The sequence below is a fragment of the Arachis stenosperma genome, chromosome 1 (assembly GCF_014773155.1).
Source record: "Arachis stenosperma cultivar V10309 chromosome 1, arast.V10309.gnm1.PFL2, whole genome shotgun sequence".
Taxonomy (NCBI): Eukaryota; Viridiplantae; Streptophyta; class Magnoliopsida; order Fabales; family Fabaceae; genus Arachis; species Arachis stenosperma.
The window spans coordinates 42,428,152-42,445,270 of NC_080377.1; the positions used below are offsets into that span (position 1 = coordinate 42,428,152).

Genomic DNA, 17,119 nt, shown 5'->3' on the forward strand with positions numbered 1-17,119 from the left:
CTTGAAACTTAACCCATAGAGGTAATGCCTCCATACTTTCAGTGCAAACATAACCGCAACAAGTTCCAAGTCGTGCATCGGGTAATTAACTTCATGAGGTCTCAACTGTCGTGAGGCATACGCCACCACATTATGGTGCTGCATCAGCACACACCCCAGGCCCTTTAGTGAGGCATCACAGTACACCTAAAATGGTTCATTCAGCTCAGACAACACCAATACAGGTGCAGTGGTCAACTTTTACTTCAGCACTGGAAAACTCTCCTCGCATTTAGAACTCCAAGCAAATATCACGTCCTTCTTAGTCAGCTTAGTCAAAAGTAGAGCGAGTTGCGAAAACCCCTTAATGAACCTTTGGTAATAACCTGCTAGACAAGAAAACTCCTAATCCCCGTCACAGAAGTTGGTCACTCCTAGTCTATTACTGCCTCAACCTTAGCAGGATCCACATTAATCCCCATATTGGCTTACCATATGACCAAGAAACTTCACCTCACTCTTCCAGAACTCGCATTTAGATAACTTGGCGTACAATTTTCTCTTCTTCAAGATTTGTAACACAGTTTGCAAGTGATCCGCATGTTCTTTTTTAGTTTTGGAGTAAATGAGAATGTCATCAATGAAGACGACAACAAACTTATCTAAGAACAGGAAAGATTTGGTTCATGTAGTCCATATATACTGCCGGGGCACTGGTTATCCCGAAAGACATTACCGTGTAATCATAGTGACCGTATCGCATTTTGAAGGCAGTCTTCGAAATGTCCTCATCTCTAACCCTTATTTGATGATAACCCGACCTAAGGTTAATTTTGGAAAACACTATGGCTCCTTGTAGCTGGTCCCTTAGATAGTCGATCCTTGGTAACGAATATTTATTCTTTATGGTGACTTTGTTCAATTGCCGATAATCGACATACAGTCGCATACCTCCGTCCATCTTCTTTACTAGCAACATTGGCGCTCCCCATGGAGAAACATTAGGTCGACCCATTAAGTCTTCCAGCTGAGCCTTGAGCTCAGCCATTTCTAAAGGCAATATTCTATAAGAAGCAATCGAGATTGGCCCTATCCTAGACACCAATGTAATCACAAATTCAACCTCTTGGATAGGAGAAAATTCATTAATGTCATCCGAAAATACCTCTAGAAAATTCACAAACAACGGGAGTTTGCTCTTAGCTTTGTTCCTCCCCCCGAAACACCCGCAATTAATAGTATAACACCATGACATTCATATCCAGAACAACTTACCTTCATGGATTTCAAATAGTAGCTATTCAGTACAACCGGTGCTTACGATTCTTCCAGCATAAAATACAACGATTTCTCAGAATAGTCTAGCAAGACATGATTCTTAGATAACCAATCTAGTCCCAAAATGAGATCCGAACCAACCATTGGTAAACAAATTAGATCATGTACAAAATCTCGCTGTTTAACTTGGAACGACACTTGTGGACAGCCTAACCTAGTCACAACGGCTTCCGAATTAGCATTATGCACAATCAGATCATAATCTAACACAACTATCTTCAACGCTAATTCACTAGCCCTCTCAAATGCTATGAATGAATGAGCAGCTCCAGAATCAAATAAAGCATTCAAAGTTTTACCGGCTATTTCACATTTACCTCAGATAAGCATATCGGACCCATCGGCACCTACAGCTGAGGTAGTGAACACCCGACCAGGCTGCTGTGCTCTCCCAGTACTTTGCCTCTGCTTCTTCGGACAGTTTGAGGCTTTATGCCCCGCCTTTCCACATGAATAAACAAGCCCCAACCAGCTTTACATGGAACACCCGGATGATGACTTCCACATCTAGCACAAGCTTGCTCATTCAGAGGCTGCTTTCTAACTCTTTTCCCTTGGTAATTGTTGTTGTTAGGCCTTCTAAAATTGGTCTGACCCTGAGTCTGCTCTGGTACAAAACCTCCATGCTTGAAAGTCTGACCCCTAGTAGCAAAGCTTCTTCCTTGGTTCTGTTGAAAAGACATCTTATGGCTCCCTTTCTCTGCAGCCACCCTTCTCATACAATCTTTAGCAACCCTGCTCTTATTCACTAGTTCTAAGAAAGTCCTGATCTCCATTGGCCTCGTAGAACTTAAGATATCGCTCCAGAGCCCTCCTTCAAACTTAATGCACTTCCACTCCTCAAAGTCTCTAGGAGCTCCTTGACAAATATGGGAAAATCTACACAATTCCTTAAATTTGTTTGTATATTCAGGCACAGACATAGCACCCTGCTTCAGCTGTAGTAATTCAAGCTCCTTTGCTGTCCTGACTAAATTCGGAAAGTACCTTTTATAAAATTCCACCTGGAAGGCATCCCAGGAAATAGGATCATCACCGTGTTACACGAGACATCGTGTTTCCTGCCACCAATGTAGTGCTTCTCCAGTGAGCTGATAAGTAGCAAATTCGACACACTGCACTTCAGGCACCAGTTGTACTTGTAATGCTCGCTCCACAGCCTAAAATCAATTATCGTCTTCAGTCGGATTAGTGGTTCCCTTGAAAACTAGAGGGTTAACCTTTAGAAATGCTGACAGCATCATCGGCCTATTTTCGCCACTTTCCCTATTACCATTTTCATTTGCTGTCCAAGCGCCTTAGTAGTGGCCTGCATAGTAGCAGCCATGCTCTCCAATGCAGCCATGAAGTTCACTGGGTTATTCGTGTCGGTTTCCAATTTCTGATTACTAGTTCGACCTCTCCCATGGCCTCGACCACGTCCACGAGGTGCCATCTGGTTCCTATACACACCAAACAATCGATATCAAGTTGATCAGTCTCAATATCGGAAGTCCAGTGCTTCAAAGTCCCAAATGCATGCTCATGGATATTTATGCTACATATATCAGTTAGATATCCTAATAGCACATTAACACACACACACACACAGAGTTTGCAAGAAGCATATTCAGTCCGTCCACCAGACTCTACAGGAACGAACTACTTTGATACCATAATGTAACACCCTACCATACAGAGTTTTATGCTTAAGTCATAAAACAGAGGTGGTGAGGTATTACGACCTCTAAAAACAAAATTATATATATATAATATAGTTTGAAAAAGGTTTGTAACTATGAGCCTCTGAAGAAAAGTTAAAACAAAAGCGGTAAAACGAAAAATGCAACACTCACAAAGTGATAAAGTAAACGAAGCAACGTAAAAGTAAGCTAACATGGATATAAACAAAAGAGAGTTTCAAGGTACAAATATCGAAGTTCAAGACCCGGCTCGTGAAGGCTAAACTAGCCAGAGCACATAAGTGTATATACATATATATAAGAGAACCCCAAAAGAACCCAAAATATAGAGTTACAGAACCTCATTCTCCAAAATAACCTCTAAGAGGAAGTTAATACATCATATATATAATAAGTGGAGATAATAAGTATCTATATAAATACATATAACCAAAATAAAGTCCCAACAGCTCAATGATCTTTGATATCAGAAGCTTTCAGCATGCCTCAGTGAGGAGCCTCACGTCCTGCATCTGAAAACCACAAAATCCGCATGGGGTGAGAACCAGAGGTTCTCAGCATGGTAACAGTGTCCACATATCTAACATATAATGTCCTGGGAAAGCCGAAGGCAATCCTAGAACTTTCGACATATAATTAAATCTTATAAACATTACTAAACCATAGAATAAAATAGGCAACTAGCTAAGGGTCTTCAGTCTATCTAAAACTACGTTTTCCAACTCCTCCAAACCTCCCAACCACCACCGCGTGCAAGAAAATCACATATTGAAATCTTATACGGCAAATAAATAGGTAGGAAATAGTTTATGCAATCACTTAGTCAATCCAAATAAGACATACCAAACAAACATATAGATGCATATGATGCATGCCTGTCCTAGTGGCCGATGAGTCTCATCTGTCAGTTATAAAGCTAACCCGACAAGTTCTGGTAGCTAACCATTGGACTGTCCCTCTGTCGTGCATCCCTAAAAATCAAACAATTCATAATTATAATCAATCAACACACTGTGGTGTTATTCCACGAGAGCAAGCTCATTCAAAACTTTCACAGTGTCCGACCACATTTATGACATAGGGTCAAAAGAGTATCAAGTCTCAACTTGGAGCACGTTATGGCTAGCCACTGCTTTCTGATGCGTGAGCATCTTTTCTATCTTTTCCTAGTGAATTTGCATTCAAATTGTTGAGTTTAATCAAGATTTAAAAATCTTTTAGCCACTATAGATGATACTTTGAGTTGTGTGCAATTCTGTTTATTTCAGGTAGCATTCGGATGAATTTGACAGAATTTGTATAGAAGAAACGGAAGAAAGTGGATGATGTTGTTAACCCTGACCTCCGTTTACTCCAATGAGCATAACTTGAATTACAAAGGTGCAATTGATGCAGTTCTAACAATATTAGAAAGCTAACTTCTAGAGCTTTCCAACGATATATAATAGTTTATACTTCTCTTCTGGAATCACTGCCTTGGTGGCGCCAAACTTGGGATTTTCCAAGTTTGGCGCTATAATCATATAATCTTCCAAAGCATTCGGTCTCAGTGAAGCCAAACTTGGAATTTTACAAGTTTGGCGCCACACTCACCTACCTCCAGGAATCGCATGGCGTTAAATTGAAGTCAAACTTGGAATTTTTCAAGTTTGGCTCCAAGATCACCACACTCTCAAGATTGCATGCGGGCATTGTGGCGCCAAACTTGGAACAGCTCAAGTTTGGCGCCATAACTAATTCTAAGGTGGTCTCTATTCGTCCTTTAGAGCATCTCGAAGATTTTTTATTTTTTATTAAACTTTATTTTGTTTTACAATATGAAAAGATATTATGTAGTTTTAGAAAATATACTTTTACATTAATTAGGATTAGATATAAAAGGGAAAAGAATAAGCCCTTCAGTCTCTTTTCTTCTCTTCTATCTCATTCTGCAATTTACAGTTTTTTTGAATCCTAGTTTTTCTCCCTGAACCATGAGTAGCTAAACCTCCACTGTTAAGGTTAGGAGCTCTGTTTATTCCATGGATTAATACTATTACTTTTCTATTTTAATTCATGTATTGATTTCAATTTCAAAAATTATTTTCGTTCTTTATTTTATGAATCTGGGTGGAACGGAAGTATGACCCTTGTTCTATTTGAGTTCTTGTAAAACTTGGAAAAGCTCTTTACTTGAACAACAACTTGAAAATAATTACTCCTAAATTTCTAATTATCTGGACTTAATGGGATACGTGACATATAATCCTCTTATATTTGGATAATTAGGATTTTTGTGGCATATAAACTAGAATTGAACTTTACTCTCTAATTGGAATTAAGTGACCAAGGAATTGACGGTTGATCAAGGTTAGAGGAGACTAAAAAGGTCTAAGAAGTTAGGGTTTAGTTACATATAGTTTGCCATGAATTAAATCTTGCATGATTAAAATAGTTGGTAAGAAAAGTTAATTCGGAAAATAAATATCTCTGAAACCTTAACTGTTTTACTCATATATTTCACAACCTGTTTACTGCTTGCTTTCTGATATTCTGAATTTACTGTTAATGCTTTTGAACTCTCAAAACACCATTTTCTATTTGTCTAACTAAGTAAATCACACAATCATTGTTGCTTAGTCCATCAATCCTCGTGGGATGGACCCTCATTCACTTGAGGTACTACTTGGTACATCCGATGTACTTGCCGGTTAGTTTGTGGTTATAAATTTCGCACAAGTTTTTGGCGCCGTTGCCGGAAATTGACTGTGATTGACAACTACTGGTTGTTTGAATTCTTAGATTAGGCGTTTTTGCTTTAATTTCATTTAACTTATTTCTTTAAATTAAAAAAAAATATTTTGATTTATTTTATTTAAATTTTTTCTTTTTTTTTCTTAATTTGTGAAATTAAGTTTGGTGTCCCCTTAGTTGTTTTATTCTTCCTAGTTATTTTACTTATTGAGTTTAAATTTTATATTCCTTTTTTGCTTATTAGTTGTTTTATTTTTTTATTCAATTTATTTTCTTTATTTTATTTTTCTTTTATTTTAGTTTTCTTTTATATTTATTTTATTTTTATTTTTTATTGTTTTTATTTTTTTTTATGTTCTTTCTTCTTTGCTTGCCTGTATACCACATGATGCATTTAATTCTGTTTGGTGTTTTGTGCTAAGAAAAATAATGGAGAGAGATCACATGGGTTACTACTCACACCCAATGAGTGATTCATATTATTGTGGATGGAGAAACTACCCGGATTTGGTTGGCAAGGTCAAGAGCAAAAAGATTTCAATGTCCCATATCCTATCCATTAAGAACCACCATCTGCATATTCATATCAAGAACCACCATCTCCATATACATACCAAGAACCATCCTCCTCTTTTTATTCGCATCAAGAACCACCATCTACATATTCATATCAAGAACCACCATCTCCATATACATACCAAGAACTATGCTCCTCTTTTATTCGTATCAAGAGCCACCATCTCCTTACTCATATCAAGAACCATCAGTTCTTGAGCTTCTCATGAAAGAATTCATACATGATATGAGGATGAGTGTCAAAAATAGAGAAATATATGGAGTTGATTATCAAGCCCCAGGGAGAGGAACAAGCAAATTCCTTTCCAAGAGATACAATGCAAGATCCCACGAAAGAAAGTGAGGAAATCAATCTAAGGAGATCATACTCTAGTGAATTAGAGAACTCTCCACCCCTACATGGAAGAAGAGAAAGATATACAAACAAAGAAAGAAGATGCACAAACAAAGGAGGTTGTAAGGGATGAAAACAATTATGGGAATCTACACTCCAATGAAGCAGAGAGTGGCATAGAGGGTGAGTTTATTGAACCACCAATTCAAAAAGTTCTTGATGAAAGGTACACTCCAACCATCACACAACACCCAAATTTTGAAATCAAAGAAGTGAAGGCAACCAAGGAAAGCAATGAAAAGGGATTGTGACCAAGAAACAGAAGAAAATATCCATAAAAAAGAGAAGGTCAGTAAAAATAATCCAACCTCTACCCCAACAAGCAAGGTGAATCAAGCTAACCACAATAATAGAAAGCTTGTTAGGAGGAATTTATATCAGGGGCACTAATTTTCAACTCTCCCCCTTGGAGACATTTCTTTTAACCAACTGGAATAAGAGGAAAAAATTCAACAATTAAGTGTCAAGCTAGTGACATTAAAGAAGCGCTTGTTGGGAGGCAACCTAACTACTAGTATCCTTGGTTCTGCAGTTACTTTGGTTTTAATTTTATAGTTATTTTGATTTTAGCATCATAGTTATTTTAGTTCTGGTTTTAAATTACTTTGTCTCAATTTTTTTTATAATTTTTCATGTTTTACATGTGTTTTTGGTCATGCAGAGTGATTAAAACAGGAACAGGAGCAATTAAAAAGAATTTTTGACACCCTGGAGTTTTTCTTTGCTTGGGAACAAGCAAACTTTTAAGTTTTGGTGTTGTAGAGTGCGATCTCTGTTTAGCTTATCATCAGTGACACCATGGGGAGATGAATGTTCTTCATAGAGGAGCACAGCCGGAGGAATGAGATGGCCACCAGCATAACTGAGGTGGTTGAGTTTCTTTCATTCTATTTCCCCTTCCGTTCTTATTTTGTTGTCTTCTATTTTCTGTTGCTTTGATTGCCTGCATGATCTTTAGTACTTTCATTTCTTAGGCTAGGAGCGTTTATTACTCTCCAAAACCACACACTATAAGAAAAATATTGATACCATCGGATTTACAAACAGGCGTTACTGGCAGATTTAGCGTCAATTTTTTTTTACAGTTACGACTGAAAATTCGTCCCTCGAATAAGTTACCGTCGGATTAGAAATTTTGTAACTAAAGATGATGATAAATAGTGGGGTGAATTGCTTCAAATTTTCCGTTAGTAAAATTTGACGATAATAATGTTTAGTGAAACGCGATGTTTACGCAACGAAGAACATCTTATCAGCGGATGTTTTTGCTGATAAATTCGACATAAAACTAGGATAAAATTCAAATGTGAAACCCTTCCCCCTCACTTCTACAAACTCTCTCTCTCTCTCTCTCTCTCTCTCTCTCTCTCTGCCATTGTGAAGCTACCACCGTTGCCACCACCTAGAGCTGTTGTCGTCGTCGCCACTATTGGTATCGCTTGCCATCAAAGGTCGTCACCTTGTCGTCGTCACTGTCGCCTCCTGTCACCACCACGCTTCCACCACCCTGCAGCCACCATCAGAGGTAATTTTTCTATTTTTTATTTATCTTGATTTTTGTTGTTTGTTTAGAATTTTGTTAGATATTTTACTAAATTATTGATTAATTTTTTCCAATAAAGTGTGACATTAGGGTTTGTTATATTAATTTTGTGTAGTTATAAATTATATAATGGTATGTTAGGTTAGGGTAGGTTAGGTAGAAGGAAATTAAGAGTGCTTGATCTGTTAGAAGATTTTATTTGAGTTTAATGAATAAGTTTCTTTCGATTGTATTGAATTTATATAGTTTATTTTTTCTAATTAGGTTTTAATTAATTGTAGTGTTGAGTTTTGCTTATTTATTCTAAATTAGTTTTTGAATTAGTTTCACCTTGTGAATTTAATAAGTATTCTTTTTTAATAGGACATTGTTAATTTCTCTGAGATAAATTGGAGTTCGCTTCTTTTGTAGTTTGTGCATTCATATTTTAGGTCAGTTTTCTATCTCTGAATATAATGAATTGTTTAAGTTTTATGCTAGACTTACTTTTCCTATGATAGAGTTTTAGGATGGAAATGGGAGAACGTTGCGCAGTGGCACCTTCTCGAAATCCTTGTTTGCTAAAAAATTATAGAGTAATAACGGGTTGCGTACTAGAATGGCTAGCATTTGATATTTTATTAAATGTGTCTTTGTTCTAATTTATGCCTGCAACTATATTCTTTGTGAAAGTGATAAATTTATTTGGTGGATATCTCTAAATTAAGTAGAAGTTCTGCCGATTTTTTTTAAATTCTTTAAAACATGTTGGGTTTGTAAGAAAATGATAATTGGATTTCATGGAAGATTCTAATTATAGAAGAAACTTTGCAGAATTTTCTAAAAATTTTAATAAGCTCTGTTGCTAGTTGAATCCTAGGGTGTTTCTTGCAAAATAATTCTAAATCATCATTTGTGGATGTATGATAGGAATAAGGGTGTACAGTAGGGGGTTTAAAACTTGAGTTCTTTGAGGGGGTTGACGAGTTTATTGCATATATCTTCAACATGGAACCGTTTAGGTCTTAAGGGTTATCTAGGTGTCCATGATATAATTGTCGATTGGCTAAGTGGTTAGGACCTTCAAATATAACACATCATCTCTACCGTAATGGGTTCAAGGGTGGGTATTAGATGTGGACGGAATACGGATAAGTGGATGAACAGGGAATTAACCAGTCTGCCTCGAATTCCAATAGGTTTGAGGGTCGATCAGCGAGAGTTTGGGTGATTAGAGAATTAAATATGGAAGAAATGAATTGGAAGAGTAACCAAGAAAGATACAATGAGACAGTGTTTGATGCAATTGGCGTTACTGATATGAAAGATGCCGAACAAGAGCCTAACCCGGAGGCAAAGTGATTTTATCATCTGAATCTGTTACGAAACCTTTGTTCGAGGGATCATTTGAAATTGTATGAATGTGTTAGAATGATGAGTATTAAGTTTGAATCAAATCATACACAAGAGTCTTTTGACAAGTGGGCCACCTTTTGCAACGAATTAGTATCTAGTGGAACTATTGGGTTGATTGAGTTGTGGGTTCATGGTGTAGAAAACGTATGATATTTCAACAAAGACAAACTTCAAACGTATGATAGGTTGACATATCACGAGCATGCCTTGTTTTGATTACCACAAGAATGACTATTAGGCTCCACAGTCATTAGGGCTTTGTTTAGGACTTTGTTTTTGATTAGTTTAGCAGCATTTTACTCCTTCGTATTTTTATTCTGTATATTTAATATTTCACATCTATATAAATAAATGTTTTAAGATAAAGTACTATATTATTCTTTACTAATTAGGAGTTGACTATCAATTATCAACTATCGAAGTCCATTATAGGTTCAAGAAAGAAAAATAAACCTACCGTCAGAATTACCCGACAATAGCGACCATCTAGTTTAAATAAAAAATTAAAGCCACTGTTAGATTTATCGTCGGAAAATCTAATGGTAAATCTGCGCAAAATCACAATATCTGGCGCCAAATTTACCATCAGATAATTTCTTACGGTAACTGGCATATAGTTTTCGCAACATTAATATCATATTTTGACGCTAATTTCGCCAAAAAATACGGTCGAAAAAATAAATCCACCGGTAATAAATTATTGATGAGGTTTATACCGACTGTAACCGATTTATCAATGGATTATTTTTGTTATTTCGACGATAAACCGAAGATACTCAACATTTTTCTTGTAGTGACATAAACTGCGGCAGAGTCCCACGATTTTGATCAATACATAAACCACGGCGAGAATCCACAAATTATGATCAAATTTTTAATACGTTGAAACTTTTGGCAGATTACATAGAATTAAAACAACCAACATATAACTTTTCTTCAAAAGTTACAATTGTATAATATTAGGAGATATTTAATTTATTTAAGTAATTTCTCCCAAATCCATTATAGAAAAAGAGGTGGTAGGGGTGGAAGAATTGAACATGCTTATAAAGATATGATTGAAATCTAAAATCATCATCTTTTTTACGACTTTATGAATAATATTACATCATCAACAAAAATTATTATGTTTTATTAATATTTTACCAATTTTAAATATTAAACTTTAAATTTTAATAAGAGAAGTTTTTGGAGGCAAATAATTTTTAGTATTTTTTGTAACACCCTACCACATAGAGTGTTATGCTTAAGTCATAAAATAGAGGTGGTGAGGTATTATGACCTCTAAAAACAAAATTATATATATAATATAGTTTGAAAAAGGTTTGTAACTAGGAGTCTTTGAAGAAAAGTTAAAACAAAAGCGGTAAAACAAAAAACACAACACTCACGAAGCAATAAAGTAAACGAAGCAACGTAAAAGTAAGCTAACATGGATATAAACAAAAGAGAGTTCCAGGGTACAAATATCAAAGGTCAAGACTCGGGTCGTGAAGACTAAACTGGCTAGAGCACATAAGTGTATATACATATATATAAGAGAACCCCAAAAGAAACCATATATAGAATTACTGTTTCTCCAAAATAACCTCTAAAAGAAAGTTAATACATCATATATATAATAGGTGTTAATACATATAACCAAAATAAAGTCCAAACAGCTCAAAAATCTTTGCTATCAGAAGCTTCTAGCATGTCTCAGTGAGGTGCCTCAAGTCTTACATATGAAAACCACAAAATCTGCATGGGGTGAAAACCAGAGGTTCTCAGCATGGTAACAGTGTCCATATATCTAACATATAATATCCTGGGAAAGCCTAAGGCAATCCTAGAACATCCGACATATAATTAAATCTTATAAACATAACTAAACCATAGAATAAAATAGGCAACTAGCTAAGGGTCTTCTGTCTATCTAAAACTCCCCTCTCCATCTGCTCCAAACCTCCCAACCACCACCAGAATCAAATGTTACAAACACAATTATTACCTGTAAGGAAATCACATATAGAAAGCATATACAGCAAATAAACAAGTAGCAAATAGTTTATGCAATCACTTAGGCAATACAAATAAGGCATACCAAACAAACATATAGATGCATATGATGCATGCCTGTCATAGTGATTGACGAGTTTCATCTGTCGGTTATAAAGCCAACCTGATAAGTCCTGGTAGCTAACTATTGAACTGTCCCTTTGTTGTGCATCCCAAAAACTCAAACAATTCATAATTATAGTCAATCAACATACTCCGGTGTTATTCCACGGGGTCGAGCTCATCCGAAACTTTCACAGTGTCCGGCCACACTTACGACATAGGGTCAGCAGATTATCGAGTCTCAAACTAGAGCACGTAGTGGCTAGCCACTACTTTCACCTAAGGAAACTCGTATCTTAGATATTTGGAAGTGCAAAAATCAGATTATCAAATCAATAATCATACATATTCATACTCAGCCATAATTTAATATGAATACAGCCATCCAACTCATAACATAATTCATAACCAGCCATAATTTATTATCATATATAGCCATCCGGCTCATAACATAAACAACACTTCCACCATCATCATTAGCAAACTCATATAATCATCATTAGTCATGGTTCATCACTAATTCACACCTTACTTCATCCACAAGTTATCTTTCTCATAGTCCTCACTATACTTCATTACCTAAAATCCACAAACCAGGCTTCAAACAAGATAAAACAAGATTTTGAAAGCTGGAGGAATGCCTTTGAAATCAAAATCGAAATTTGGAAGAAAATACGACTTTGCGTACGCAAACCATGTCACGCATACGCGGGAACTCAGTTTCTCTCAAAATGCGTATGCATTCCTTATCCGCGTAGGCAAGTGCACTAGACAAAGACAAACGTTCGCGTACGGAACCATGTGCCCGCATACGCGAGTGTCCCTTTTGGCACATGACGCATACGCAACACCTGCCTGTATCGCGTGCGCACCAAACAAAAATGAATGGCCACGTATGATGGGGGGTCCACGTACTCATGTATAGCAGAAGTTTCAAAAAGCTATTAAATCCAGATTTTTCAGTTTTATACCCCAAACTTTGATCGCACATAACTTTCTCGTTTTAAAACATTTTTCCTCTGTTCCTCGAACGGCGTAAACATCTCAAACCAAATTTTCTTTCTAAATAAGTTTGAACTAAATTAGACATCTGGAGATCAAGTTATACTCCGCCAAAGTTGGTCAAAATTATGGTTTTCACAAAACCTAACAAATCTCCAATTTCAAAACATATAATTTCCAAACCCTTTAGAACCAACCCAAACCTTTACCAATTCAGCTTCCTTCATAAATCTTAACTCAATATTTCAAGTTTAACAATATACAATACACATTCATCATCCTACCAATTCTCCATTTTCATCACATTCCAATCCCATACTTCTGATTCCACAATATTTAATATATATCATCAAATATCCATAGCAAGTACAATATCAACTTCAAAATCAACCTTTATACATACCAATCATCATCATATACAAATCACATGCATCATCAACAAGGAAATAAATTACACCTTCCAAAATCAACAACCACAACTAACACAATCCATTTCAACCAATCAACAACATCACAAATTCAATTTCTATCCTATTATCACTAGCCTAAGTTTTCACATGACATTACGTTTTACATATGAGAAACCAAAACCATACCTTGGCCGATTCTTTGATCAACCCAGAACACCTCCAATTCACCTCTCAATCAAGATCCAAACCACATACATATATATTGCCTAATACACATCATAGACATGCACACAAACAAATTCAATAACTAATCACATATACTTAATAAATTCACTATGGGTTGAGGATTCTTACTGTACCCCCGAACCAATGAGACAAGATGAAGCGCTTCTCTTAAGCTAATTGGACCCTATAATATCAAAGAACTCAAAATCTCAACATCTTTACTCAATAAATTTGAAAATCAAGGGTTGGAAGACTAGAAAGAATCCATGGCTTATCTCTTAAATAATCTTGTGGGCTTTGTAAAGTTCGACGCCGTGGCCGCTTGGCCGCAAATAGTGTGGCGATCGAAACTTAGAGTAGCAAGATATGGTGATTTGAAGTGGGACAAGGGTTTGCTTCTTCTTCCCCCACTCTTCAATGTTTCCCAGCATGTTTAGCTTATAGGAAGGGAAGAAGAGCTGAGATCTTTTATTTTAATGAAACTTGGGTTGGGCTTGGGCCCAATACAAGCCCGGTTCGCTCAGTTTGGCCTGTTCGGCCCAATCTTGAGCCAAATTCTTTAAAATTAGTGTCAAAATTTTTATTTTAATTAGTTCTATCATATTAAACTATAAAATTCTATTTTCTAATTTTCTAAAATAAATATTAGTTTATGAGTTAATTATTTATTAATTACCTGGGTCTTACATTCTACCTGCGTAAATATGAATTTTGTCCACAAAATTCAAATTTAGTTTCTTGAGAATAAGTGCCAGGTAGTTTATTCGCATTTCCAGCTCAAGCTCCTAAATGTGCTCCTCAATACCGGCTCAACTCCAAACAACTTTGACTAACGAAACTTTTTTTCCGCACAACCGTTTGACACTGGTGTCGTCTATCCTAACCGAAGTCACTTGGAGCGTCAAATTTTCTTTTAACTAAACGGATTTAGGTTCTAACACACGGCAAGCATTAGGAGTATACTTTTGAAGTTGTGACACGTGAAATACATCGTGCAGGTTTGAAAGATGTGGTAGTAGAGCTATCCGATACGCCATCGATTCAACCCTCTCAAGAATCTGAAATGGACCGATGTAACAAGGATTCATTTTCTTTGTTTTAATCGCTCTACCTACTCTTGTTGTTGGAGTGACCTTAAGGAAAACATGATCTCCTTCCTCAAACTCCAAGGGTTGCCACCTCTGATCGGCATAACTCTTCTGATAACTATGAGTGTGAACATCCTATCTCAGATTTTCTTGACAAGTTCAGTATTTTCAACTATCATCTCAGGTCCCAATAAGATTTTCTCCCCAGCTTCATACCAGCATAGTGGAGATTGACAGTTTTTCCCATGCATAGCCTCATATGGAGCCATTCCGATACTCGCATGGTAGCTGTTATTATACACAAACTCCACTAGCAGCATGTACCGATCCGGGCTCGCCGGATGGTCTAAAACACAAGTCCTCAACATGTCTTCTAGGGTTTGGATCATCCTTTCAGATTAATCATATGTTTGAGGGTGGTAAGCTGTACTTAAGCTTAACCGAGTCCCAAAAGCTCTCTGAAAAGCCCCCCCAGAACCTTGAAATAAAACGGGGATCTCTGTCAGAAATTATAGTAGTAAGCACACTGTGAAGTCTCACAATCATCTTTATGTATAAACGTGCTAGTTCCTCAAGGGTATAGTTCATCCGAATGGGTAAAAAGTGAGCCGACTTCGTCAGTCGGTCCACAATCACCTAGACAACATCAAAATTGGCTCTAGTTCTTGACAATCCCGATACAAAGTCTGCCGCAATACTCTCCCATTTTCATTGTGGAATCTCTAAAGGTTGCAAGCTCCTAGACGGTCTCTGGTGTTCAATCTTCACTTTCTGACAAGTTAAGCAATTTAAAATGTGTGCCGCCACGTCATTTTTCATACCAGGCCATCAGAACATAGCTTTCAGGTCATGGTACATCTTAGTGCTTCTCGGATGAATAAAAAACTCGCTTTTATGTGCTTCCCTTAAGATATCTTGTCGGAAGGTCCCAAAATCTGGTATACAAATTCTGCCCTTGAATATTCACAACCGATCATCATCCCAAAAAACTCTCCATCGCTTTCCTTGCTCAATTGCCGGCTATACCTTTTGCAATTCCTTCTTGTCTTGTTGAGCTTTTTCTATCTTGGATTTAAAGTCACTCGAAACTTGCAATTAACTTATGCACAGAGTTCAGGACACTTCTTGAACACTTAACTTCAGTCTTTCGAATGATTTAAGTAACTCTTCTTCTCAAAGCATCATCCAAGCAGCACACAACGATTTCTGACTTAAGGCATCCGCCATAATATTTGTTTTTCTCGGATGGTAATTCAATTCAAAGTCGTAGTCTTTCAGTAACTCCATCCACCTCCCCTATCACATATTAAGCTCTTTCTAATCAAAGAGATATTTCAAGCTCTTGTGATTAGAAAAAACTTGAAACTTAACCCATAGAGGTAATGCCTCCATACTTTTAGTGCAAACATAACCGCAACAAGTTCCAAGTCGTGCATCGGGTAATTAACTTCATGAGGTCTCAACTGTCGTGAGGCATACGCCACCACATTATGGTGCTGCATCAGCACACATCCCAGGCCCTTTAGTGAGGCATCACAGTACACCTAAAATGGTTCATTCAGCTCAGACAACACCAATACAGGTGCAGTGGTCAACTTTTACTTCAGCACTGGAAAACTCTCCTCGCATTTAGAACTCCAAGCAAATATCACGTCCTTCTTAGTCAGCTTAGTCAAAAGTAGAGCGAGTTGCGAAAACCCCTTAATGAACCTTTGGTAATAACCTGCTAGACAAGAAAACTCCTAATCCCCGTCACAGAAGTTGGTCACTCCTAGTCTATTACTGCCTCAACCTTAGCAGGATCCACATTAATCCCCATATTGGCTTACCATATGACCAAGAAACTTCACCTCACTCTTCCAGAACTCGCATTTAGATAACTTGGCGTACAATTTTCTCTTCTTCAAGATTTGTAACACAGTTTGCAAGTGATCCGCATGTTCTTTTTTAGTTTTGGAGTAAATGAGAATGTCATCAATGAAGACGACAACAAACTTATCTAAGAACAGGAAAGATTTGGTTCATGTAGTCCATATATACTGCCGGGGCACTGGTTATCCCGAAAGACATTACCGTGTAATCATAGTGACCGTATCGCATTTTGAAGGCAGTCTTCGAAATGTCCTCATCTCTAACCCTTATTTGATGATAACCCGACCTAAGGTTAATTTTGGAAAACATTATGGCTCCTTGTAGCTGGTCCCTTAGATAGTCGATCCTTGGTAACGAATATTTATTCTTTATGGTGACTTTGTTCAATTGCCGATAATCGACATACAGTCGCATACCTCCGTCCATCTTCTTTACTAGCAACATCGGCGCTCCCCATGGAGAAACATTAGGTCGACCCATTAAGTCTTCCAGCTGAGCCTTGAGCTCAGCCATTTCTAAAGGCAATATTCTATAAGAAGCAATCGAGATCGGCCCTATCCTAGACACCAATGTAATCACAAATTCAACCTCTTGGATAGGAGAAAATTCATTAATGTCATCCGAAAATACCTCTAGAAAATTCACAAACAACGGGAGTTTGCTCTTAGCTTTGTTCCTCCCCCCGAAACACCCGCAATTAATAGTATAACACCATGACATTCATATCCAGAACAACTTACCTTCATGGATTTCAAATAGTAGCTATTCAGTACAACCGGTGC

At 37.0% G+C, this 17,119-nt stretch overlaps 1 protein-coding gene across 1 annotated transcript; it reads right to left on the bottom strand.

Moving 5' to 3' along the window:
* Positions 1-1,296: 1,296 nt before the first annotated feature.
* On the bottom strand, positions 1,297-2,752 carry LOC130978756 (uncharacterized). Its single transcript, XM_057902269.1, has 4 exons — positions 2,591-2,752; positions 2,364-2,477; positions 1,721-2,321; positions 1,297-1,619 (listed from the first exon to the last, which is right to left on the bottom strand). The coding sequence occupies exons 1-4, from the start codon at positions 2,750-2,752 to the stop codon at positions 1,297-1,299; spliced, it is 1,200 nt and encodes a 399-aa protein (XP_057758252.1).
* Between the last annotated feature and the right edge of the window lie 14,367 nt (positions 2,753-17,119).